General features: G+C 59.0%; 1 protein-coding gene across 4 annotated transcripts in view; it reads right to left on the bottom strand.

Annotated features, from left to right (window-relative positions):
• Positions 1-786: 786 nt before the first annotated feature.
• EPHA2 (EPH receptor A2) overlaps positions 787-26,688 on the bottom strand; it is a 34,044-nt gene continuing 8,142 nt past the window's right edge. For 2 of the 4 annotated variants that reach the window (XM_070252663.1, XM_001488739.6), the window contains exons 2-17: positions 23,481-23,548; positions 20,994-21,663; positions 12,856-13,011; positions 12,415-12,747; positions 11,535-11,650; positions 10,903-11,056; positions 10,310-10,409; positions 9,770-9,825; positions 9,361-9,486; positions 9,080-9,265; positions 8,829-8,890; positions 8,515-8,724; positions 8,153-8,302; positions 7,194-7,387; positions 6,439-6,594; positions 787-1,721 (exon numbers count right to left, since the gene is read on the bottom strand). In XM_070252663.1, coding sequence (XP_070108764.1) covers positions 1,616-1,721; positions 6,439-6,594; positions 7,194-7,387; positions 8,153-8,302; positions 8,515-8,724; positions 8,829-8,890; positions 9,080-9,265; positions 9,361-9,486; positions 9,770-9,825; positions 10,310-10,409; positions 10,903-11,056; positions 11,535-11,650; positions 12,415-12,747; positions 12,856-13,011; positions 20,994-21,654 — 2,766 coding nt within the window. In that variant the 5' untranslated portion in view covers positions 21,655-21,663; positions 23,481-23,548 and the 3' untranslated portion in view covers positions 787-1,615. Of the gene's footprint in view, positions 1,722-6,438; positions 6,595-7,193; positions 7,388-8,152; positions 8,303-8,514; positions 8,725-8,828; positions 9,266-9,360; positions 9,487-9,769; positions 9,826-10,309; positions 10,410-10,902; positions 11,057-11,534; positions 11,651-12,414; positions 12,748-12,855; positions 13,012-20,993; positions 21,664-23,480; positions 23,549-26,688 lie in introns of all 4 variants that reach the window. The other 2 variants (XM_023635697.2, XM_023635696.2) reach the window with 1 other exon arrangement.

Raw genomic sequence — 26,688 nt, 5'->3', positions numbered from 1 at the left:
ACCTCTTCCAGGAAGCCTTCCTCCTGTCTCCCAGATCATCTCTGCTCACCTGGTCGTGTCTCTGGTTGTCTGTGTATGACACCTTCCTAAGGCCCACTGTGAAGGCCACTGGCATGCAGGGCAGCAACCTAGTATATCGGAGGAGGATTGAGGCGTGAAATTGGGACTCTCGTTTCCCTTAAGGCCTCCACTCCTGCTTGCTGTGTGACTTAGGGCAAGTCACTGCACATCTCTGAGTCTCAGTCTTTTCATCTATGAGAAAAGCGTCTAAGTTGGATTGCTGCTTTCCATTCCAGCCTCTGCCTCTAACTTGCTGTGTGGCCTTGGGCAAGCCCTGTTACTGGGCCCGGCTTCAGTGTTCCTTTTCTGTAAAATGGGGCCACCCACCAAACCTAGTGTGCTGGGGTTCCAAGAAGCCAAAGCTTGCCAACACCTTTTGTAACCCTCACAGCCCTCCACGGGTGGTGGCAGAATCTATTTCAACAGCTCCGTGGAGACGTGCGGGACGGAGGCTGATGGCTGCTCCCACCATTCTGCCTCTCAGCCCTTCAGAAGCCCGGAGATCAAAGACGACAGAGGCCCGCTGGCATGGAGGCCTGGCTCAGCGGGGCCTGCTCCCTGGCCCCCTGCCCGCCTCCCACCTGCCCCCACGCCAGGGGTACATGACGTGTGCCTTGCACAAGAAGCTCTATTTAAACACTTGGGGTGGGGGTGAGCCCTTCACCCCACTTCCGACACAGAAGGCCTCTCTGACCCCACAGGCCCTTCAAAGACTCAAAACCAAGATCAGTTTGAACCATCTGCAGCTTTATTTCATAGCAGAAATAAGTCATTTCCTAACAATAAATATAAAAAAAATAATAATAAATTAAGATTCAAAAAAAATACCCAACAAAACAAAATCGTTAACACTGACAGAGTGGTGAATGTTGTCTAAATGGGGGCGAGGGACCCGATGGACCGGCCCCCAGCCTGGGAACATCTGACACGGGCCGTCGTCTGACCCCAGCCCTGGCCAGGCCCCTGCCACACACACATTCTCTCCACAAAGTACAAAATACATATTTAAAAAACCTCAACACAACCAAGCATCCTGTGAGGGCCCCGGGGAAGCAGGAGGTTTTGGCCCATTGGGGCTGAGGAAGGCACTGGAAAGATGGGGACCACGGTGGGTCTTGCCCAGCTGCGTCTGCTGTCTGTCTGCTTCTTGTGAGTGGGTGGGGCTTGAGGTACCCTGTTCCCGCGGCCATGGGCTAAGCCCCCACCTCCCGAGACAGCAAAGGGGAGGTCAGTTTGGAAACGTCCCACATGTGCGTCCGAAGGCCTTGGGCGGGCTCCTGCCCCAGGGATGCTGGGAACATGGCAGTGCCTGCTAAGTGCTTGGCTGTCTGTCCTTCGCAGGTGAAGAGGCCCCCCCGGCCCGGGGTCCCTGAGCATCTCCTCAGTTTAGGCCAAGGTGTCGTCCACGACCCCCCCAGCAGAGGCCTCAGGGTGGCGTCAATAAGGAACAACTAGCAATAAATAAGGTCCCTGGTGGCCCAGTGTGAGCTGGAAGGGAGGCCACTCTGTTTCTTCAAGTATTCTTGGCCAAGGGGGGCTTGGGGACGGTTGGGGCTCAGATGGGGATCCCCACTGTGTTCACCTGGTCCTTGAGCCCCAGCAGGCTGTAGGCAATGCGTTTCTGGTGGCCGGGCAGCCGCACGCCAATCCTCTTGATGTCGCTGTGGGCGGGAGGGGGAGAGGGAGAGTTAGGGGCCGGCTCGGGAGAGGGGGGCAGCTGCAAGAGGGAGGTGGAGGTGGGGAGAAGAGGGAGCAGGCAGGGGCCTTGGGACCTGGGGCGCAAGAGAGCTCTAGTTAGGCAGAGGCCTCACAGGAGGAGCCCCGTCCCCAAAGCTTGCCAATGTCGACAAAGTTAAGAAAATGACAGCAGCGCTGACTCTGGGAGGGGCTTTTTTTAAAATCAAATCTGCACGATTGTCTGTGAAGTGGGTGCTCTTTTCACCCCCATTGTGCAGATTAGAAAACTGAGGCTCAGAGAGGTGAAGTGATTTGCCCAAAGTCACACAGCTAGGAAGCGGAAGAGCTGGGAATCAAAGAGCTGTGAACAAATGGCCCCCTCCCTGACCCCAGGTCTGTCCCTCCTGTCCTCAGCTAAGGCCCCCTCCCTAGGCAGCACTGATGCCATTGCCAGGTGCACAGGGACCAGGGACGCTCCAGCGGTGTTGCTCAAAGCTCTCCACCTGAGGTCTCTCCCTAGCCATTGCCTTATTTCACCCCTCACTCCCTCCAAGTTCCCACTGATAACTGAGGAAGAACTTGGGGAAATACCTGCTGAGGGATCATCAAGGGTTAAAGTTCTGCTGGCCTTTAATGGGAGGGGCTTGTGGGTCACCAGAGCAGTGACTAGGTCACCCTGAGGCAGGTGTTTTTCCTTTAGGAACCTCAATTTCCTCACCTGTAAAGTGGGACAATGGTGCCTAACTGGAGGGTGGGAGACCCTGGAAACTGGTGGCAGAGGGGGAAGGGGGGCCTCGGTGCCAGGTAGGAAGATGTGCCCAGCAGCCCACCACCCTTCCCTGCCCCACTTTTCATGCCCCTCCACCCCCCCATAAAACCACTTCCACCCCCAGGAGCCCTGGAGCAGGTTTATTGCTCACTCTGGGAGTTTTCTCTTCCACTGTCCTCACCCACCAGCCCAAACCCATGAAAACACCCAGGTTTTTATGGGCCGTCTCCTGGCTGTAAATGCAGCTAATTACATGGTGCAAGCTCCTATTTGCAATTCCGGAGACGTGACTTTCCCACAGGCTCTGTGAGCCTTTGGAGAAGTGCTGAGCATGGAAGGGCAGACCCAGGTGTGTGTGGGGGGGCGGCTCGGGGACCTCCAGGAGGGGGCTGGCTGCTCCCGCGGCAGCAAGAAGGCCAGAAATCGGACACCTGGGAGAACTCCTAACCTACTACTGCGGGGCCGTTTCTAACCTATGCAGCTGGGGGTGTCAAAAAGGAAGTGCTGCTCTCCCACCCTGTGGGTCTCAAAGTGTGGCTCCCAGATAAGCAATCGGACCACTGGGGAAGCAGGCACCCACTGAAAAGGCAGGATCCTGGGCCCAACTCCAGACTCACTGACCTCGATGTTCTGAAGGTGGGGCAGGGAGTGTGCATTTTATTAGGTCCCAAAGGCCCTGATGTATGGCTTAAGAACCAATGGGTTATGGGAGCTATTGGAGGGCCACGGCTGAGACCTAGTGTCCTGGGCTCATCCCCTCACCCTTGTTCCCTCCGGGGGTCCAGGCTGAGCCTGGTACACAGTAGGTCCTCAAGGAGTGTCTGCAGATGAATGAATGGATGCGTGAATGAACACTTCAGCGGAGAGCGAGCCATTGCCCAGGCCGCCTTGGACCCCTACCCCAGACTGGTGTAGTCAATCTGGCAGGGTGGGGGCTGAGGCTGTTTCTGAGGCCCATAGGAGGCAAGAGCCCTGGGCTGGAGGGAGAAGGTTGAATTCTAGTCCTGGATGCCATCAAAGCCGTGGGTGGGTCCTGTCCTGTCTTTGGGCCTCAGTTTCTTTACATGTAAAATGAGAGGCTCTGATTGGACACAGGTGAGCCACCTGCCCCAGCCCCGTTCTCTTCCAACACAAAGTCCCCCACAATTTCCCTGCCTATTTCCTAACCACAGAGACACCCAGGATGAGGGGCACAGACTGGACAATGTGTGTGGCCTATTGCAGACCATTCCAAGCTTATTCCTGCCCCAGCCTGTTTTCCCCTCCAGGATCCAGGGCAGTTACTCCTATCAGCTCCCATCACAGGGGTGGGGAGACACATGACAGAGGCCACCTTTTTCCTTTGTGAGTCTGAGCACTCACAATGCCAACCCTGCCCTGGGAAATTCAAAGGCCACAGCTCCCCAGTAAGCACCTACTGTGTGCTGGCGCTGGGCACAAGGAGAGTGGAATGAGAGATGGCTCCCGGAGCCTATGTGTCCGATCATTCATCCTCTCAGCACACGCTCCAGCAGCACCAAGCCTCTGCTGCGGGCGTGCGGAGACCAGAAGATGTCAGTCGGTGCCCCACCCCTCACAGGACACCGTATGTAGCAGCCTCGGACATGGGATGCAGCTTGATGGGCTGGGGCGCAACATCCACCTTTCATCAGCTCCTCAAAAAACATTTAGAACCACTGGTCTAGCTAGAAACTCAAGAGACTCCACAAGAACGCAGTGAATGCTCACCCTGAGAAAAGGTGGCCATGTGGGACCACAGGGGACGAGCAGCCAGCCCCTTGAGAGGGAGTCAGAGAAGCAGGGAGGCTGAGGAGGGGAGGACATTGAGGTCTAAACCCCGACCCCATCAGGAAAGGGCTGAACTCTGAGGCCAGCTCAGAGCCCCCACCCCGCCCCGCCCCGGGATCCACCCTTCAGGGTGAAAACGTGCTGAGATCCCGTTTACTTCACTGATCTGAGACAAGGAGGAGGCAGCGGTGATGGGAGTCACGCAGCCCCAGCTCCAAGGGCCAACGGGCTGGTGGGAGGAGGGGGGAGCGTGGAATGACTTCCTGTCTTTATCTAGGCCTTTTCAAAACACAACACACATGCACACACACAGCCTCCATCCATCCAAGACAGCCTTGCCCCTGCTCGTGGGAAAGGAATTGGCCGAGGAGCACCCCGGGCTATTTCGGGAAGCTTCTGAGAACACGTGTTTCCTATAAGCACTTCTTGCCCTCAGCTCTGCTCACCCAGAAGAGAAGCTGTGCTGCCCCTGGTGGGAGCCCTGGAGGGGAATGGGGGTTGTTGCAGGTCCCCAGAAAAGGAGGGGCCCAGGAACCCTGGCATTGGCCCACAGGCTGTGGGCAGAAAGCAAGGGAGTGGAGGAAAAGGGGACAGTAACATGGATTAAGGCCCTCCTGTGCACCAGGTGTGTCATCTGCATTGCACTCATGCAATCCCACGATGGGGACATGGAGACCAAGGCTCAAGGATGGAACCTCATTTGCCCAAGGTCACCTGCTACGAAGAGGCAAATGTGGGACTTGAACCCAGAGCACAGGCTTGGGGCCCTGCTGCTGGCTGACGACAAAGAGACCCTGGGACCCGCCTCCTCTCTTCACATCTCCATGCCTCCCTCTGGGCAGCTCTGTCCCCGCCTGACTCCCATCCCTGGCCGTCCCCTCGGACAGGCCATCGCCTGAACTGAGAGGCCTTGGCCAACAGGTCAGAAGCCCAGCTGAGTGTTTTTCAGAGGCCCTGGAGAATGTTCATGCACAGGCTCAAATCTCAGAACTGTGGGAGGCCCGGGCTGTCCCCTCCATGTGGTTCCCAAAACCTCCCAGCCCCAGGGGCCCATTCCTGCCATGACCTTGGACCCTGTACAAACTGGGCTATTGGGACCATATAACACTATTTTTAGAAGCACAAAAGGCTAAGAAGATAATGTTTTCTCCCTCCTGGGGCAGGAGGCGGTGTCTGTGCCAAGGGCCTGCCGGGAAAGGCCCCCGATGCCGGAGCTGGGAGGAGAGAAGAGCTCCATCAGGCAGCCTGACAAAGGGTCGTCCCCAGGACTGGGGTGAGGGGTAACTGGCACTTCTTGCCAGGATGGACCATAGGCCTGAGAGTCAACCACGTGGGGAGAGGTACCAGGAGGGGTTGGCCCAGGGCCCTCTCTCCTGGGCATCAGCTGGGAAGTCCAAGGGCTCTGCCTATTTCTTCTCGGCATCCTGGAGAGGAAGGCTGCCCCTAACGGGCTGTGTAACCTCAGGCAAGCTCTGTAACCCCTCAGCCTCAGTTTCCCCACTTGTAAATGGGGAACTAATAACAGCATCTATTCACAAGGCGAACAGGGAACGCAATCAGGCGATGGCTGTGAAAGCAAGCCTTTCTTTTTCAGAGTCCTGGCTATGAACTGTGTCACCTGAAGTAGGCCACCTAACCTCTCTGAGACCCGGTCTCTCCACTAACGACCTCTGTGGTCCCTGTGCTCGGGACCCTGACTGACCAGGACTGGAATGCCACTCCGCCCCTAGTGGCCATGGGACCCTGGGCAAGTCACCGCACGTATCTGCCCCGTTTGTCACCTGTCCAGTGCGAACACTGACAGGAGCCCCCTGCTGAGTTGTCACGAGGACTGACTCAAAGTGCTCAAGCACAGAGCCACCACACGGTCAGCCCCCCAGAAACGCTCCTGTTGTTATTACAATTACTATTATCTTCCTGCTCTCAAGAAAAGATGCAGGAAGAGGAGGGAGCCAAGCAGAATTGCTGGCCGCCCACAGGGCTCTGCCCTTCCTGTGAAGCTCCTCTCTCCAAAAGAGGAGAGAGAAAGAGAAGGGAGGGGAGTGCTGGGGGGTAGAGAGAAGAGCAGATGGGTGCTGGAGCCAGAAGCAGTCCCAGAAGGCGGGAGGCTGGTGGATGGGTGGCCCCGGCAGGGCCAGACTCACTCGTTGGTCATCTGCACCACCTTCTCGATGGCGGTGTAGCCAGCCGCCAGGAAGTGCTCTGTGTACTGCTGCATCTTGATGGACTCAAGCCACTCGGACACTGTGTGGAAGGGCACTCCCTCCGAGCCGCTGGTGCTGGGTAGCCGGATGGACACCCTGTAACAGGAACCACCCGCCCTCGGATAAGAGGCTGCTGCACCCAGCCCACCCTGGGCCCCGGGCCTGCCGCTCCCTAACTGGGCAGACTGCCCCGTGCCTCAGTTTCCTCAACGGGGCAATGGGGAAGCCAAGTCAGGGAGCGCTCAGGGTGACAGCCTGGCACAGTGTTGATAGCTACCGACGCCTCCCCTACTCCTACTGACAATACCACCTCAAATAATAACAAAATCACGGAATGTTAGGAGAGAGGTTCAGGGTCCTGGAGCCACAGTCCCAGCCTGGCCACTTGCCAGAACACAAGATGCTTAATTGCCCTCTGTCTCAGTTTCCTCATCTACAAAAGGGGGATAATTATAGGACCCATCCTGTAGCTTCTTTGAATGAGTTAAAACACGTTAAGCGCTGAGCGTGGCCCGGCACATCTACCATCTGTGTTGATTTCTTCCGTCAGTATCATCTGCGCCGTGCCCTGTCCTGTCTGAGGAAGCCGCTGCGTCACTTCAGAGTCCCCTGCCCACTACCCTTGGCTGCCGCTCCACAGACGTGTCTCAGGAATAGAACGGGGGGCCGCCATGGGCAGAGGCCATGGAACTCACCGGGGGTCAAAGTCAGCCAGGGTCTTGAGGGAGTCGGGAGCCCGGATGAGCTTGTCGAGGATGCTGACAATGTCGGCGAACTTGGGGCGGCGGGCGCGCTCCTGCTGCCAGCACTGCATCATGAGCTGGTAGATGGCGGAGGGGCAGTCCATGGGCGTGGGGAGCCGGAAGCCGTCGTTGATGGCTTTCATCACCTGGCAGGGGACAGGATGTCAGGGGTGTCTTCAAAGCCCCCATACCCACGCAGGCCCCCTGGAAACCCCCGTACATGCCCCCATGGGCACAGGAGGGAAGGGGAACCCCAGAAACAGAGGGGATAGGCCTCCTTTCTCGAGCCCAACATGTGACCTTCAGAACCATACAAAGGGCAAGTGCTAAGGGGCCGTCTCCAGAGTCCCTGCTCCCTCACAGGGCACCCCAGGCAGCAGCCATGCTGTGTGCCTGGCGGGCAGCCTTGCTCCAGTCTCTGGACATCTGTAGAAGCTGCTCCCTTCGGCCAGAGCACTCTTCCCCCTCTGTGTCTTCACCTGGCTACCTTACTGTGCTGTAGTCTCAGCAGAGACGTCACCTCCTCTGAGACGCCTTCCAGGCCGCGTGAGGCAGCAGGCACATGTGCGCACACACACAAATGCATGTATGTACATGCACTCATGACTGCATGCACATATGAATGCACACACCCACGTGCACACATGGATACACACATACATGCACACCCCTTCCACTAACTGTTTCCTTGTCCTCCCACTGACTGTAAACAGGGACTGGGGCTGGAACCCAGCACAAGGTCAGGCACATAGTAGGCCCTCAATAAACATTTACCAAATGAACCAGTGAATGGCTGTACCAGATGAAGATTAGCCCCCCAAACTCTTTTTTGCCCACCCCCTGGGGTTCAGGAATGAGTAAAGGATTTAAGCTCAGGTCCAGGGCCGGCCTGGGCAGGGTGAGGGGCCTACCTCGTGGTTCGACAGCTCCCAGTAGGGCCGCTCGCCGTACGTCATCACCTCCCACATGACAATGCCATAGCTCCACACATCGCTGGCCGAGGTGAACTTGCGGTAGGAGATGGCCTCCGGGGCCGTCCAGCGGATGGGGATCTTGCCACCCTGCAGGGAACCAGGCCCAGTCACTACTGTCCCCTCTGGCCAGCCCTGGGACTATCGCAGCCAGGGCCAGAAATTGCAATCAAGACCCCTCCTCCGTGCTCCTAGAGGTGTTCTTGCCCCAGGAGGGCAGGTGAGAGGACCCCGGAGCAGGCGGAGGCTGCTTCACCCTCGAGCTCTCCATCCCCAGGGGTGACAGCCGCCCTAGCACTTACACTGGTGGTGTAGGTGGCCTCGGGGTCATCCTCCAGCACGCGGGACAGGCCGAAGTCAGACACCTTGCAGACCAGGTTGCTGTTGACAAGGATGTTGCGGGCGGCCAGGTCGCGGTGGACGTAGTTCATGTTGGCCAGGTACTTCATGCCGGCTGCGATGCCCCGCAGCATGCCCACCAGCTGCAGCACGCTGAACTCACCATCCTTCTCCTGCCAGAGCACAGGTCCTCAGCTGCCAGCTGGCCCCGAGCCCACCAGGGCGCCCTCCAGCACACTGGCCACGAATGCCCGCCCACCCCAGCCCACATCCTTACCCGAAGGAACTTGTCCAGGGCCCCGTTCTCCATGTACTCAGTGATGATCATCATGGGCTTGTCTGCAAGGGGTGGGCACAGGGGTAAGGAGATGGCCACAGGTGTAGAGAGGTGGCACAGGTGTGGGGGGTTGGGCACAGCTACCGACAGAGGCCCTATTCGGTTGCCCCAGTGGGCGGCCCCTCTCCACCCCCCGCAATGGGTCAGGTCCCTGAGGGTCTCCCAGCCCCACCTCTGGCACCAAGCCTCACATTTGGAGACGACGCCCTCCAGGCGGATGATGTTGTGGTGGCTGAACTGGCCCATGATGCTGGCCTCGCTGAGGAAGTCCACCCGCTGCTTCTCTGTGTAGCCGGCTTTCAGCGTCTTGATGGCCACAGGGACCTCCTTCTTCCCTGACACCTTCAGGGTCCCTTTGTACACCTCCCCAAACTCTCCTGTAGGCAAGCAAGGTGGCAGAAGCACCCCAGTGAGCTGGGTGTCAGGTGCTCCCAACCTCTAGCAGGCCCCTCGGCAGGTGCGTCAACCTCACCTGCTCCGATCACCTTCTGCCGCGTGACACAAGATGGATGGATCTCGGTGGTAAATTTGAGCACAGCCTGGTTGGGGTCCTCATATGTGTGGGGGTCCACGTATGTCTTCAGGGGCTTCAGCTGTTCTGGAAGGGGGAAGGAGGGGCAAGGTCACAGACAGCTCAAGGAGGGGTCACTGCAAGGGACTGCCCTAGAGGGGAAGGTGGCAACGTGACCAGGGATCTCAGGAGACTTGCACCAGGCTGTGGGGCATGGAGCTTCTGGCTCAGCCCCTTTGAGCTGCCCGAGGAAGCCCTGGGCCCACCCGCAGAGCCCCGGGAATGCCTGGTTGGCCCCATCTCTACCACAGAGCAAGGGAGGCCTGTGGGGATGGCAGGGCCGAGCGGGCCTGGAGGGGCGGCATCTCACCTGACTTGGAGAAGTAAACGTCCTCTGAGGACTGTCGGGTCCGCAGGCTCCTCCTCCTAAGAGAACCCCAGGGGAATCAAACACACAGGGTGGTCAGCGGCCTGCTCAGCCAGGGACCCTGCTGACTCTGCTCGGGTCCTGAGTAGGGGCTTGGTGTGCTCAGCACTCTGCTCCGCCGGGGGAGAGGTGGAGGGGAAATGAGCAGGCAGGGCTCACTCCTTGGGATCTCCGCCCCGTAACGGCCCCGTAATGGCCATAATGAGGGCTTTCCTCCCCAGCGCTCCCCAGCACTTCCGGCCTGTGCGTGCAGGCAGTGTGGACACACCGTTAATAATGGCCACCGTGTCCCGAGGCCCGACGGCGTGCCAGGCGCTGCGCCGTGCTCTTTACAGTTCATTTCATCTTCACTCCCCCCGGGAGGCAGGAATTAGATTACTATCAGCCCCATTTTCCAGACAGGAAACTTGAGTTTCCAGCCCTCCCCCCCACCCTGTGTCCCAGCTAAGCCCTTGGGAAGCCGGGGCATGGGCTCCAACAAACCTGCGGTGGATGAAGAGGCCGATTCCTGCCAGCACCAGGAGCAAGAGCACACCGACGGCCACTCCGCCAATCACCGCCATGTTGCCAGATCCTTCCGTGGCTATCAGGGGAGACCAGCTGATGACAAGGGAGCCCCCCAGCCCCAAACACCTTGCTGCACCCAAGGCCCACTTTAGGGACCCCACACAGTGCCAAGTGCTTTTACTTGTGATGGTTGACGTGGATATTTATTCCCATTGCATAGGTGAAGGAGGGGCTGTCCCCAGGGAACAGAGTGGGTACTCCCAGGGCTATGGGACTGATGACAGGACTCTTTCCACAATGCCCAATTGGAACTGCGTTTGACAATGCCAAAGCCTATGTCCTTCCTTCTCACAAGTGCCCTGAATGCACGGCCCTGGTCTCCTTCCCCCAGCTCTCAATTCTGCCCCCTCCCCAGTGGGTTGGGACCAACCCACACAGGGCTGTCCTAGGCCCTGGCTGACCAGGACGGGGGCATTTCTAAGTCCTTTGATCCATTTCTTCCTGCTAGGATGTCCCAACTGCTCCTTTTCAGGGCCCTGGCCTGGCCCACGCCCTGGCCCCCAACTCACACAGCGTCTGGAACTCGTGCACCTTGCTGCCGGCACCCTGGCCCTCCTGCGTCAGCGCCTGCACCTGGACCAGGTAGGTGGTGTCCGGAGCCAGGTCATCCAGGGTCACGGAGAAGCCCTCAGTGCGGCGCACGTTGTAGCTGTTGGAGTCCCCCTGTGGTTGGCCAGCGGGTAGAGGGGGACAATGAGGGCAGGACCAGGGCATCAGTTCAGCACACCAGAGACCACCCGCAGCTTAGCAAGGTGGCTCACCTATGTTAGCAAACTCGATGCCCTTCTTACAGAAGAGGAAAGTGCGGCTCAGAGAAGGGAAGGGACTGACTCAAGGTCATCGCCAGCAAATGCATGACCCAGGACTCAGACCCACGTCTGCCTGATCCCCAAGATTATGTTCCTTCCCTCACCCCCAACTATGTCTTCTGGAGATTCCAGAACACTGTGTCTTCTTTCCCACAAATCTCTGCTGTGCTGGCCCAGGAGAGGTGACTCTCAGGATGTCCCCAGACCTCAGTTTCCCCAACTGCAGAATGGAGCTTCATCAGACAGCTGTGTCATGCAGCGAGCATCTATGTGACCAGCCGGTCCTCTGCTCGCAGCCCAGCTGGGGCCAGCTCCGACCCTCTGGGAGTTACCTTCTTGCGGTAGGTGACCTCGTACTTCCACACGCGGCTCTGCTGTGGCGGGGGGATGCTCCAGGAGACGCTCAGTGAGGTGGTGCTGCGGCCCTCCAGCTTCACCTTGGGGGGCTCTGGGCAGGAAAGCCAGTGGGGGAGGGGTGTGAGGAGCCACCTGGGGGCGGGGGGTGAGTGCACCCACACCCGGTCCCCTCTGCAGCCCAGCCTCTTGAGACCCCACTCTGGGATTCTTTTTTTTAAAGATTGGCACCTGAGCTAACATCTGTTGCCAATATTCTTTTCTTTTTCTTCTTCTTCTCCCCAAATCCCCCCAGTACATAGTTGTATATTCTAGTTGTGGGTCCGTCTAGTTTTGGCATGTGGGACGCCACCTCAGCAATGCCTGATGAGCGGTGCCATATCCGCGCCCCGGATCTGAACCTGCAAAACCCTGGGTCACCGAAGCGGAGTGCACTGGCCCCCACCTTGGGATTCTTAACTTCCAGCTCCAGGGCACAGAGCCCCAGCGCCGGCCCTACCATGGCTGGCACATCAGAGGGGCCCTGTGGGTTTAGGAGTGCACAAATAATAAAAACAAAACCTCCAACTCTTGTTATTTCCTTTCTATGGACCAGGCACCGTTGTAAGGGCCTTATATACAAGAATTTATTAAATCCTCTCAATAGCCCTATTACCCCCATTTTACAGGTGAGGAAACTGAGGCTCAGAGAGGTTAAGTAACTTGCCCACAGTCACAGAGTTCAGAAGCGACTCCAGAGACTGTTTTTAACCACTTGCTGCTGCCTCTCTCTGGACACAGCCAAGCCCTGGTGGCCATCCTCTTGAAGCCCCACCTGGGCAGGCCCCAAGGGCACAGCCACCACCCCCGTGCCCTCACCTGTCTGGTTGATGCTGACGCTGGCGGTTCGGAAGCTGCGGCTGGTCACCAGGTCTGAGACGCCGTTGCGGGCCTCCACGACGAAGGTGTAGTTCATGTGGGGCTCCAGGTCACTGACCGTCACGCTGGTGCGGGTCAGCGCGTGCGGTGGCTCAGAGTAGTGCACGCTGGCCTCACAGGGCCCACACTCGCCTGACTCGGGCCAGCACTGTTCGCAGGTGACACTGTAGATGATGTCCTCGCGGCCCCCGTTGTCCTGGGGGGGCGTCCAGCGCAGCTCCACTTTGGCGCCCATGCCTATGGCCGTGAGGTAGTGCGGAGCGGAGGGAGGGCCTGCGCAGAGGGCAGAGGCCGGGGCTCGGATCCAGGAAGCCCTGGACACGTTAACCCCTGCGCCATGCCCACCTCAGTCACCCCTCCCTGACCCACTGCAAGACTCACGGGTGCAGGGCATCGACAGCGGGTCCTGCTGTGCCCGGAAGTAGCCTTCTTCACACTCACAGGAGGTGGCCCCCTCGGGGGATGGCAGGGTGTGTGCAGGGCACTCCAAACAGGGGCTCTCGGACGCCTCGGACTTGAAGAATCCAGGCGAGCAGGCTGGTGGGCACAGGGACAGACATCAGTCCAGCCAGTTCCCACCCCAAGAGGCTTTTCCACTCCCTCACCATGGGACCCCAGCAAGTCGCCAAACCGCATTGGTAAATTGTCTTGTGACGAGAAATCGAGTGGCAAGCACCTAGCCCACACCGGGCACCCAGGAAGTGCCTCGCCCACGTGCTCCACACTTTTGCATCACTCCCTGCTGGCTCTCCCAAGAAGTGCCACGCCCCTAGGCCTGGCAATCAAGGCCCACATCTCACCCTTCAGCTTCCTAAGACTCCTCTCTCACACCTGGCTCAGCACAGGCCACAGCACGCTGCCCACCTGCCTTATCCTCTTTAATCCGGGCAGACCGGCCAGATGAAGGTCCCCACCTGGGTGTTGAACTGCCCAGGGCAGTAACTGTGTCTTCTTCACCATTTGTGTTTGTCGACTGACTATCACCACCACCTCCAATGATCAGCCAGGCACACCAGCTCAGGATGCCACCCCTGCGGGTGCTCCTCCCACCCCAGCGCCTGACCACCTTCCTGTTCCGGGGCTGGCCGACAGGAAGCAGGAAAGGCCAGACCTCCAGGATTTTCTCTGGATCCGCTTCCAGGATCGAGTCATTTCCGCCACTCAGGAGGGCAGCCAGGAAGGAGCTCTTCCTCCCCAGTGGCCAGTCCTGTCCTGGCCAGGCCGGCTGGGGGCTCACCTGACTCCAGAGGCTTCTCCTTCCCACCGCCCTATCCTGCCCCAGCCCCAAACCCCTTCCTGGCCCCACAGGCAGGAAGCTGCCCAGACACAGGGCCCACTGTGCAGGGCTGTCCCGGGCTGGGGAGGCTGCTGGTGGCTAGAGGGAGGTGGGGTCGCCCTAGGGACCTCTTCCACACCCTACAATCACCACCCCCTTCAACTTATCCTGTGGAGAGGGTCCTGAGACACCTCCAACCTCAGCACCACATTCATCCCTCACTCACTGATGCCCTACTCTGTGCCCGGCCCTGCGTGAGGCACAGGCCCTGAGACGAGAGGAAGCCCCTGAACTCGGGCAGCAGGAACACGAGACAGTGTCTACCATGAAGGGGTGGGCAAAGGGGTGGGGGGTGGAGATCACCTTGGCCAGAGACCTCAGGAGTCACAGAGGGATATTTCAGCTGGGGCTTCGAGGCTAAGTAGGAGTTCAGCAGGGCAGAAATATTGGGAAAAAGAGTTAGGGGTGAGAAAGAGCAAGACTAACACAGAAAGTATGAGTGGCTTTGTTGGGCACAAATTGGGGGAGCAGTAGGCAATAAGGCTGAGAGGTCTCCAGGGACCAGACTGAGAAAGACCTTTAATGCCAGGCCACAGAGGCAGGACCTTATCCTGGGAGCAACGAGAGCCACTGACGGTTTGATGCCAACAATAATGGCACAGTCAGATCTACACTGTCAAGAAAAATTCCTGGACAAAGTCTCCCTCCTTCTCCAGTCCTTTGTGTGAGCAGAAGTGGCAAAGGAGACTGAGACTCATGACTCAAAGGACACCGAGGTCCTTAAGGTCTTGGACAGTGACTTCCTGTTAATGACTCTGCTTGCAGAGAGGGCCTGGAGGCCACCCCAGCCGCCTTTCCACCCCCTCTGCGTGTCCTGCCACGTCAAAACCTCAGCACAGGCCCTGAAAGAGCTCGGGCACATGCCACAGGGAAGGGGGCTTGTCCAGGACAGAGGGGGCCTGGTGCCCGACTCCTGCTCTGTGCAGAGCCTGGAGCCCCAGTACAAGGATCACGGAGGAAGCTGTTACTGTGTGCGGCTCCTGGGCCGAACACTTGACATGCACTTAGTCCTCACAATATTCCTGTTACGCTTGGGCACTGTGATCATTCACTCCACCCTGGAGGTGAGGAACTGATGCTCAGAGTGACGGAACTGCTTGTCCAAGGTCAACAGGCTCCTAAGACACGAAACCGAAACTTGAACCCAGGATGCCCGACTTTCCTTTCCCTCTCTCCTTTCCCACGAACGTCTCAATCTGGAGCAGAGAGAAATGAACATTCTGAAACAAGCTCAAAGACAGAGGAGCTGAGTCCTGACTCGCTTCAACAGCCAGAAAATCCCAAGACTAATTTCAGAGCAGCTGGGGGTGTGTGTGGGGGGGCACCTCCTAACACTGGTCTTCTTAGCCTGGGCATATTTATGTCCTATGGGAAGAGAAGAGTGGACTCAAACCGGGGGCGTTGGCTGGGGTGGCCAAAGCGGCCTCCTCCAGGCCCCAAAGGTCTCTGAAGTCTCCTACTGTGTTTAAGAAGTCCATGTGTACTTTGCATGCCTCTCACTACCTACCTGTTACAGTACAAAAATAGCTCAAGTAAAAACGAGACTCAGAAAGCTCGGCCATGTTTATCCCGGGATTTCAATTCCTCTAAATGCCCTGACTTGTCTGCCGAGGAGCCGACACCCTGGGTAACTGCTGGCTGCAGGTGGTCCAGGCCGAGCGGAGTCGGGGTGCCCAGGGGCCCCTAGAACCACAATCGCACCTTCCCAGCCCAGGCTCCCAGCCTAGGGAGGGTCCACAAGCCCCCACAGCTTGGGCTTGGTTCTGCTGAAGGCTTTCCTACTTCCAACCCCCCCAGTGTCCCCGCTCCCCACCACGTGTCTGCTCCCCAGCCCCCAGCCCTATGCCAAGAGGAGGAAGTGGGGGAAGAGTCGGCTTCCATTCTCTGGCCCCGGAGCCCGGGGGTGGCCCGCCTGCTGCCGGCAGGAAAGAGGGAATTTGGAGAGATTTCCGCTGCGGATGTGCCAGATAATACAGTGGCGAGGCAGCATCAACAGGGCATGTGCTTGCCTGACGAGAATGTGCTGCCCCCTCCTCCAACCACAGAACTGTAAGGGGCTGTCCCCAGGGCCCCCCCGCAGTGTGCCAGTGCTCAGGGGCCCCAGAGTTCACACGCAGGACACCAGCAGGCCCCTGTGTCTTCCTGACTTGGCATGGTTGGATTTCCTAGCATTCTGGGCAGCCAAGTGGGGACAGGGGCACACACAAACACATCCGCATCCACAAGGGACAATGCTCATTGTCCCTTAGCCAACCAGCAAACTCCTATGCATCCTTCAATACCCAGCTTGAGCTCTTCTACACAGCCCTTCCAGATTGCCCAATTTCTGGTCTCCTTTTGCCCCATTAGGGCATCTATTACTCAATCTTATGTTTACCAAATAGAAATTGAGCACTTCCTACGTGTCTGGCACAGGGCTGCGTGCTGGGATATGATGGTGGGGTAGATAAACACCATTTTTGCTCCAGGGGAATTCACGGCCTGGATTTCATGCTCCATTTGAAATGCTTTCTGCCCATATCAGGCCCCTCATGAGACCTGGAGAGCAGGAATGGAGTCTGAGCCATTTGTCCCAGGGCCCAGCACACGGTCTGGCACGCAGCCGGTGCGGCTAACGTCTGTCGACTAGATAGATGAATGAGTGAACGTAAGCGAGTGAATGGCAAAACCTCTGACGGGCACGTTAGACACGCATGCCAGGGCCACAGAGGTGAGCAATGGCTCAGCGTTCAGGGAGCCCCTTGGGGACAGAGCAGCAGGACAGTCACCTGCCTGGCACAAGAGCCTGGCTACACTTGTGAAGCGCTTCTCTGGTCCCAGTTGCCTGGCAGGCCCGGGCCACTCCAAGCAGGGGAACTGGGGCACAGTGGCTGCACCCAGGGCTGTACCCCGGTTTTTCTAGTTCCCGATGCCCGCCCCTCAGGTGGCAGTGAGGGGTGACTCAGGAACATACGCCCACTGGTGTGATGCAAATCTAGCCCCTGGCAGAACCCCACCCCCCAGCCCAACCACCTCCCAGGCTGGTGGTGGCAAGGTCAGAGGGTCAAGAGGTCGCAGTGGCAATTCATGTAGGGCCAGTCACCTCCCAAAGCCATGTCCAACTGGTGACCAGCTCAGTCCACAGACGCAGAGCGTGGACTTTGTCTCAGGCCCTGACAGACAGCGAACGGTGACCCGTAAGTTACTGACCCTGTGAATGAGCAGAATGGACAAGTCCAGACCCTGGTGGCTTCTGGCTCTGCAGCAGGCCCTGTGGTCCCCAAAAGACAGGGCTGTCCCCATGGTCCAACTGCCACCAGTGCTTTACCCCTTTCACACACACCCTGGGGAATTATCTTTGGGCACATTCCTCCAGCAAGCCCGATAAGCACGGCCCCCAAGCCTCCGCCTCCTGCCGTCTCCCCACCACCAGGCTTTTATCTTGTTTGCTGTGCACACCTCCTTCCTTCCGTTCTGGGGACACACTTACCTCCGGAGGGAGGGAGGGAGGGGCCTCCCCATGGAGCTGCCAGCACCTGAATTTGCCCCCAGAGTGAGCTGAGGGTGGGGCGGGCAGGGCACAGAGGTGGGGGGCTGCCACCTACAGCCTGCAGCCCCACAGGCCAGAGGACTCTCCACAGACACAAGGCCCAGGGAACTCCCCAGGGAGGAGACAAGCCCAAGAGGCACCGGCTCACAGAGCCCCCAACTCGGGGATGTCTCCCCTTCAGCTACCGACGACCCCGGGCTGGGTCGGGGCCACTCAGGATGCTGGCTCTAGGACCCTGTTCCTTGCCACATGTAGTGAGGTCACCTGGTCAACGGTTTGCCAGAACAATCCAGGTTCTCAGAGTGACCCACAGCAGAAGTCACAAGAGGCAGCCTCTGACCCCTGAGTCAGCAAGGGGCCACCAACTCATTTTACAGATGGGGACACGGAGGCCCAGGGGGGACTCGCCAAGGTCACACAGCCTGTGGGTAGGACACATGGCAGGGGCATTTGGGGACAGTGTACTGCCCTCCTCATGCCAGGCCCCTTGTCTTTTGGTCACTGGTCACTGTTTCCTCTCTCTGGGCCTCAGTTTCCTCATTTGTAAAATGGGGATAAAGTCCGTGGCCGCTCTGGGTTGTGTGTGGAGACCGGAGGAAACCTGCCTGTGAAACGCACAGCGGATGCCTGGAATGAGGTGTCCCTGTGAACTGGGGGAGAGAGAAACTAGAGCGGAGAAAGGACATCCCCAAGGGGCTGGGACCTCCAAGGAGGGAATTCCCAACCCCTCCCTGCGTCCACCTCCAGCTCTGGCCTCCCAGCTGCTGGGCTGAGGCCCTGGCCACGGCCGCTGGCCACCTGCTCACCTGGCCGGCAGTCCCCACGGCCGAGGCGCCAGCCAGGGCCCAGGAGCTCTGCTGCCGATGCCAGTACAGGAAGCAGAGACAAACAGGGAGACAAAGCCACCCCGGGGGAGATGCCGGTCAGCCTGAGTGACTCCACTGTCCCCCAGGCAGGGCCGGGGGCGGGGCGCGGGGGGCTGGAGTGAAGCTGGCTCATTCCTGACATAGCTCACGAGAGCAATCCGGGCAGCGTGCCCACCTGTCCGAACACAGCACCTGGGAGGCGCCTCCCTTCCATTGTCCCTTTAACTCTTTCCTGAGCTCCCAGCTTCCTGAGGAAAGGACCCTGAGAAGAAACGAACTCTGGGAACAACCGGGACCAGGTGCTGGGTGAACTCAGGGGAGCCAGGCTTCTCTCTGGGCTCAGTCTGTCATCAATAGAAGCCCCAGAGGGGGAATCTGGGTCTACGGCCCCGAGGAGGGTCAGGCAGGGGGACAGACTCTGCACCCCCCTCCATTTCTCCCTCAACATGCTCTGTCCCAGCCCCCCAACCACCCCTTCTCCTGCACCAGGACCCACTTTCCCGGGGCTGCCCTGAGAGCCTGTCCCAGGGCCAGGAGCTGAGTCAGGGATTCCAAAGGAACTGGTCACTTCCCGCCCCATTTCCTGACCCATCCTCCGGCCTGGATGCCACTGCATCACCTGGATTCAAATCCCAAGGCGGCTGTATTTTAGCTGTGTGACTCCAGGCAACTCTCAGAGCCTCTCTAAGCCTCAGTTTCCTGTCTGTTAAATGGGACGGATAACAGCCTCCGCCTGGCAGAAAGGGGTGCGGATCCAGCAGGAGCGTCCCGATAAAGCACCTGCTCAGCTCATGCCTGCCCTTGGAGAGCACTTGTCCACCAGAGTGACTGTCACTATCTCCATCGGCATCCTGGTCAGGGGCTGGGGGACAAGTCTGGAGGGATAAAGCGTAGCCAGCCTGGGGGTTCCCAGCCATACAGAGGGCCCCTAAACCACAGTAAAGGGAGCAGGATCCCAAGGAGGGATGACCAGGGCACCAGGTGGCTGCCGGTTGAGAGGGTCCCACCAGCGATGTCAAGGGTTTCGCTCCTGGAAACCAGTCCTCCCACACGGGGCCTGCTGAGTGCCTCACAAACAAAGCCTGCCAGAGCCCTGACCCCACCTCTGGGGGAGGGAAAGCGGCCCCCCTTCCCAGGGACGCCCCCCCAACCCCAACTGTCCACTTATCTCTGCAGGGCCTGAATCACCAGCCTGTGGAAAGTTTTCTGCTGTCCCTCGGCCCCCACCCCTGCATTCCTGTGTGAGGATGTCATGTGGGAGGAGGCAGCTCGACCCACAGGGCTGCCTCGGCCCCCCCCCCCGCCCCCCAGTCATTGTCTGAAACTGGGAGTGTGCACTCGAGGTCACCTACAGGGGCCGCCTGGGGAAGGGGGACTCGCTCAGCAGAGGGGAGCTGGGAGGACGACGGGGCAGTGGGAAGGGCTGGAGCAGAGACTACACCACAGGCTTATGGCCAGAAGGGCTCTTAGGGAACTTCTCATCCAGGGGTTTGCAGACTGTGTTAAGCAAGGTTCTGAGGATTTGTTTTAGGAGGCAAATGGAGCCCACGGGAAAGGGCTTCAAGCCCCTCCAACACTTCAACCTACTCCATGGGTTGCAGGATCTATGGCTAAAAACCAAGCATGAAGTCTGCTGGTATAGCTGAACTTCTCATTTTATTAACAGGAAACCTGAGGCCGGAGGCAAAGAGAGAGCCACCCAAGGAGAGAGCATGTACAACTGTAGGGACCAAACCCCCAATGTCTCAACATCCCACTTATCTCAGCAGAGAAGTTCCCAGAGAGAAGGGACGAGCTGGCCTTCCAAAGGTCGGCCCGCATTCCACAAATGCCCTGCCCCACAGCCACTTGTAGAAAAAGTCACCCAGTGAAAAAGATCCACGTTGCTGCTGTTTCCACTGTCACAGGTCCCGGCCGTGCCAAGCCGCAGCCTCCCAGCGTGAGCTCACTACGGCCCAGGCCCCTCCCCAGAGAGTCTGACTTCATCGGCCCCCTCTCTGGGCTCGACTTCCATCGGTAGAAGCCCCAGCGGGAGAATCTGGGTCTACGGCCCAGGGAGAATCAGGCAGGGCGACAGGCCCTGGGTCCCCCTTCCACCTCGTGCAGGACTCACACGTGCAGCCAGGGGTCGTGAATCCTGAGTCCCATTCACTCACCTCCACGTACAAAGAGGAGCCAGAGGCCTAGAGAGGTTAAGTGACTTGCCTAAGGTCACACAGTGAGTTAACAGAGAGAGAACTAGCTCCTGGGACCGTCCCTTGTGTCCACAGTATTGCTATATAGTAGATACTCAAGATACACTTGTGAGATGAATCAAAAAGGACAACCACACTTAAAGCTCTTACGTGTCAGACGCTGACCTAAGCACTTTATGAGCATTAAGTCATTTGATTATCATAACAACCCTACAAGGTGGGCTCTATGTTCATCTCCATCTTACAGATGAGGAAACCCAGGCACAGAGAGGTTAAGGAACTGGCTTAAGGTCACACAGCTAAATGTAGAGCTGGGATTTGAACCCCGGCATTCTTGTTCTAGAATCCTTGCTCATAACCTCCATACTATACTGTTTCCCACTTCATTCATTCTCAGTGAATAAGTGAATGAAGTCACAAATAAGGAAACTGATGTCCAGGAAGGCCCTACGATTTCCACTGACGGAACCACTGCAGGTCAGAGCAGGGATAACTTTACCAAAGACCCCACGGTCCCAGAGCCGAGACTAGAGGCCGGGGACGCAGCCTCCCCCAGTAGCCCTTTGCCCTGCCACCCCTGCACCATCACTCACCCTGGCAGGCGTCCTCCACCTTCTCGTAGCCCGCCTGGCACAGACACTGACCGATGGGCACCAGCCACTCGCCATCCACCGCGCAGTGCATGCGGGGCTCTTCGCCTCCGGGTGGCACCACAGCATGGTCCACACAGGTGCCAGGCACGGTGGCCAGGGAGGGTGCGTCGGAGCCCGCGATGGTCTCGGGGAAGCGGGCCAGGCCCTGCAGCAGCTCGGGGCACTTCTTGTAGTAGACGCGGACGGAGAGCAGCGCCACGCAGGCGCCGATGTCCTGGAAGGCCAGGTAGAAGCCCTTGCGGCTGAGCGGCCCCACCGAGCGCTCCTCCACGTTCAGCTTCACGTGGCGCGCCTCAAAGTCGCTGCTGACCGTGATCTCGTCCGGCGCGATGGTGTCGATCTTGGTGAACTGGCGCTTCTGGAAGTTGGTGCCGTAGTCCACGTCCGACTCAGCGTAGTAGAGGTTGAAGGTCTCCTTGCAGGAGCTGGCGCCCCCGGGGAAGCTGTTGCAGTCGCGCACGGTGAACTTGAGCTCGATGAAGATGCGCTCGGCCTCACCCCGGTACACCCAGTTGGTGCGGAGCCAGTTGTCCTGGTCGCCGGCCACCACGTTGCACACAGAGTACATGTAGATGGGCATGTCGTCCATGATGTTCTGCATGAGGTCCCACTGCGTGGGGGCCGACAGGTTAGTGTGGGCAAGAGCCTAGCGGCAGACTGAGGCCCAGAGGCCGTGCCTTGGTGGCAGAGCTGGGCCTCAGGAAGATGCTTACAATCCCTGCTATCCTCATTCTACCGGGAAGGACACAGGCCCAGAGAGGGGCATCAAGTCACCTCCACATGCTAGAAGTGGCTGAGCCAGGACCCGGCCCCCCAGTGTTCCTGACCCCAGTGTCAGGGTGCTGAACTCTCTATTAGACTGTGCACTGGGGGCGGAGTCTGTGGGATGACATAAGCTCTCTGAGCCTCACGCTCCCCATCTGTACAATGGGGCAAGATCCACCTCCCATAATAGCCTTGAGGAGAAACGAGAGAACGCCTACAGAGCACTGAGCACGGCGCCTGGCCCGGGCAAGATGAAGCAGGTTTCGCACCAGGCAGCTCGTACCATCATCATCACCATTATCGTTCACTGTACGTGCGTGTGTGTTGACGTGTGTGAGTGGCAGGGGAGGCAGTTAAGTTGAAAACAATGGATAACCCCCCATCACCTAGATTTTGGATTTGGAACAGGTCAGCGCATATTCTTCCCTCCTCAGAACATAGCTCAGCCTCCTCCTCCAGGAAGACTTCCCATGTTGGACCAAGGTTGGGCCGAGTGCCCCCATCTGGCTTCCAGTCTCCATGTCCCCTTTACTGCAGCACCTATGTGGTGACAACCACATCTGGCTCCCACACTAGCTCTGAACTCCTTGGGGCAGGGACGGCATCTCACTCCTGCATCCCCAGGGCCTACCGGGCACAGAGGAGGTAGGTGCTCAGGAAAGTACTGAATGAATGCGTGAGTGAATGAATGAAAGCAGAGGGGCTGAGGAAGGAGGCCTGGGCTGCACGGTTTGGCGTTGGCCAAGGGCTCAAATGCCCTTGGGCCTCAGTTTCCCACTCTGCATAATGACTGGGTTGGATTAGGTGATCTGTGTTCCCGTCCAGCTTGACATTCCAGGACACTGGGAATCCGCTAGAGCTTCACTCCAGGCTTCCTGGGAGCTAAGGTGACCAGCGACAAGCACCTGAATCACATGGATCTGGCCAGCAGTGGAAACTGTCCCAGGTAGCCCCCTGGAGACCCCACTCTCCTCGGCTCAGGCCCAGGACAAACTCAGCAAGGGCCCATTGTACAGAGGGGGAAACTGAGGCCCAGACTGCAGCAATAGCTTCCCCAAGACCACACAGTGACCACACACAAAGCCAGGGCAAGGACCCCAGCGTCTGGCCCGCCAGTCCTGGCCACAGCAGGGCAGGGCAGAGGGAGGACGCTTGGGTGGGCTGAAGCAAAATAAACTCAGCCCTGAGCAGGAAGGGGAAGCAACAGCTGGGGGAGCAGGGAGAGGGGCCCGGCAGGAAGGAACTCGATCCGGTTTCCCGGGGCGGTGGGGACCTGGGAGCCACTGCTCCCTGTCCCTCCCTCAACTCTCACCTCCTGGGCTAGGACCCTCAAAGGCATGCGGAGCCTTTAACCCCTTCCCCCCCAAGAAGTGGACGGAGGGAACCAGAGGGGGCTCTGACCATCAGCCTCTGGGGCATCCAAGAGACCTGCTCTGCCAGGGACCAGCTGTCCCCTCAGCTCTTCCCACCTCTCGGGTCCCTTCCCTACCTTCCAAGCACCCACCCGCCCGCCCACCCGGCCTGGGGCACTGACTCTGAGCCTGGGGTGAGAAGCAGAACCCTGAGTTTGAGGCCTGGCTGAGCTGTTTGATCTAGGCCAGGCCCCATCGCCCCAAGCCTCGGTCTCCCCATCCCATGCCCCACCCGACCCTGAAGACTTACCCCTTTGCCGTACGGGTGCGTGAGCCAGCCGAGCTCTCCTTTAGCTGCGGCAAAGTCCAACAGCACAACTGGAAGAGACAGGAGGGGGACCGGTGAGCGGGAGGGTGTCTCCAGGGGTCAGACCGAAGCGGAAAAGGTGGCAGTCCCCCAGGAACCCCAAGAGGCCGTGATGGCTTCCTCAGCCCTCAAAGAGACCCCACTGTGTGGGGTCACCATATCTAAGAGACCCATCCCTCAACAAATAGGGAAGAGGAGGCTGGGGGAAGGGAGGGACCGAGCCTAAGTCATGGAGCAGGCTGGGTGAGGCCTAGCCGGGTCTCCCAGGCCACAGGTCTAGCACACAGCACCCCCCAGTCAACCCCCAGCTGGGCAGAGCGGGGCAGAGCTCAGCCCAGCAGGGGGACAGCAGCTGGGCTGAGAGCTGGGGTGAGCAGGGCTATTAAGTGACACCGCGCTGCCCCATCTGCTTCCTGGGACAGGCCCCTCAGCAGCACTTCACCCTCCGGCCTTGGGGGCACTTGTGTCTGTTCCCGCCACATCCCCCCAGAGTGAAACCCCCCACCCCCACCCAGGCCACACAGCACACACATATACAGCACACGTATGTACACACGTGTCTCATAGCATTCCAAGAGGAGAGAGCTGTTAACAGGTGGGAATAGCTCCAGGGAGCAGGGGCCAGTGGGGGGTGTCTGGAAATCGATCTTCCCACCACAAAAGCCACAGAGCAGGCGGGATAAAGCCCTGAACCCACAGGGGTCTCTGGGAGGGGCCCAAAGATCCACACAGCTGGCGAGGTCCCTTCCCTGGGAAAGTCAGGTCACTCCCACCGCCCCTGTCCCTCACACCCTGGCCCTGCCAGGGGTGTCTGGGGGGCAGAGAAGGAAACCCTTATAGGGGATTTCCAGGCCTAGAGGGACCAGGTGCCAGGACCGTGCTGTCCCCCGAGAGACATCTGGGGCCTGGAGGAGGGACACACTGCCAGGGGCTTCCCTAGATCTAGCCCCGCCCTCGGGCGCCCCCGTCAGTCCATCCCTGACTCTCCACCAGGTCTTCGGCTGCAGCTGAGATCCAAGGGCCCGGGTACTGCCCCTCTTCCATGTCCAAGTAAGGTTCAGGTAGCTGCCCGCAGGAGCCACCTCCCTGGAGGGCAAGGAGATTGGGGAAACTGAGGCACGAGGATATTGCAAGGTCCCCGGATACAGAGGGGGGAGAGGGGAAGGGATCAAAAACTCACTTCCTTTGGACCCTCTAGCATGAGGCATCTGGACTCAAGGAGCAGCATTCCTCAAGGCCAGGGTCTGGAAGAGCAACTCTAAGGGGGGCACTCGGGCAGGCAGGGAGCAGAGAGGGGCCTGATTCAGAGAGACTGGGAAGGGGGGTGGTGTGGAGGGCGGCATGGAGGAGTCCGAGAGGAGTCTTAGAAACCCTTTCCTGAGGCTACACTGCCCTGCTCCCCTGGGCTGACGGCCCCCAGGCCTGCATGTGAGGCACTGACAGCCAACAGGCCAAACCTCTCTAGGAAGTGTCCCGCAGCCCACACGGGGCGAGGAAATCCGATGTGGCCCCGGCCCCAAGGCTGAGGGATGGGGAGGGTGGCTGGGGGGTGGGTAGGGGCAGGGACTTGTTCAGACATGCCCAGGGCCCAGCCTTGGAAAACTCACTAACCCTACTAGCAAATGGAATGTTCTGGCTACACAGGAAGGAATCTGGGGGTTCCTGGCTCCAGCTGGGTGGGAAGGAGGACAACGGCGGGTGCGCCCCCATCCCCAGACCAGACCAGGCGGGTAGGAAGCTGCAGTTCACGCTTCCTGAGGGAGGGGGCTCAGGGCTCCCAGGCTCTGAAGGGTTAACCTGGCACGGAGGGACCCCCCCACCACACCTGTCAGAGCAGGCTCCCCTCCCAGCCCCAGGCTTGGCTCTAGAAGTATCACCTGGTTCATCTGAGAAAAAGAAGCCCTCACACAGGAAGGAGCCTCCCCAGGGGCTTCCAGCCTCAGCCACCTCCCGGGAAATTCCCTAGAACCGGTCACCAGGAACGGGAGCCCAGCAGGGCCCTCCACCCTGCTGTGGGTGCGGCTCTCTCCCTGAGCCCTTCCAGGGCCACAGGCTCCTGTTCCTGGGAATGGGTGGGAGCCCAGGCACCCCTCAACTGCCCACAAGGCTTCCCTGAGAGGCCAGGACCAGGCAGGGCTCCTCCAGGAGCCCTCTGTCCCTCACCCCACCCCCCGGAAAGCCTCCTCCTCTGCCTTAAGTTCCACCCTAAGTGTCATCTACAGGCCCATAGAGCTGTACAGCTCCTTACTCAAACCACTACCACCACCCCTTCCCCTGTGTCACCTCCCTGCTCCCCATCCCTCTTTAACCAAGACCAGCTAATTCCTACAGAAATGGGGGAGGCAGGGGACTCGGGGAAAAAAATGAAGAAAAAAGAGAAGTGGACAGAGGGCAAGCTGGACTCTTACAGAATCAAGAAGCCAAGGACCTTCCAGGCCTTCTGAGCATTCTCCAGCCCTCTTCCCATCAGGCACCTCAAGTCAGCAACCCCTGGACCCCTGCCCAGCTAGTCTCGCTTCTCAGAAAAATCCACCATGAAACCACAAGGCGAGGGGCCCTGGGTCTGGCAGCCCAAGAAGCTGGATGCTCAGATCTGACCCTCGCTGGGCAGAGCGCCCTGGCTGGCGAAGGCTTGGCCTTGCCTCAGTTTCTCCATTTGTAAAAGGAGGACAGATTCTGTGGCTGTTGAGAATCTAACAGACTCCGCGTGAGTCTCCAAACACAGCCATGGGGAGAGGGCAAGAAAGAAAAGGGGAAGCGCGAGAAAAAGGGGACGTGAGCAGCAGCCAGGGTTAAGGGCGGAAGGGGTATGTGTGTCCTTCTCTCTGTCCCCCTCCAACCCATGGCAGGTGGGTCCACCACAACTAGCCTGCCAGCTGGGCCATCACTTCTCCCCACCGTAGGCACACGTCCCTAGGGAGGTGCTCACAGGGACTCTTGGAGCCCAAGCAAACGTGCTCCCCCACTCCAGGACTCTCCAATGCACACCCTTTCCCCCATCCCATGGAAGGGGGGCCTAGTCATCTGGGCCGAGGAGGGATGACATGGGGCACAAGGACAAGGCAGCTCCAGGCTTCCAGGCTGGCGGCTGGGGCTGCAGCAGGCAAGCAATGCTGGGGAGTGTCAGTGCTGCCTATCCGCAGCCCCCCCC

This window comes from Equus caballus, chromosome 2, assembly GCF_041296265.1.
Source record: "Equus caballus isolate H_3958 breed thoroughbred chromosome 2, TB-T2T, whole genome shotgun sequence".
NCBI classification, from domain to species: domain Eukaryota; kingdom Metazoa; phylum Chordata; class Mammalia; order Perissodactyla; family Equidae; genus Equus; species Equus caballus.
The sequence above is the reverse complement of the archived record's forward strand: the minus strand, read 5'-3'. Positions and strand labels throughout refer to the sequence as shown.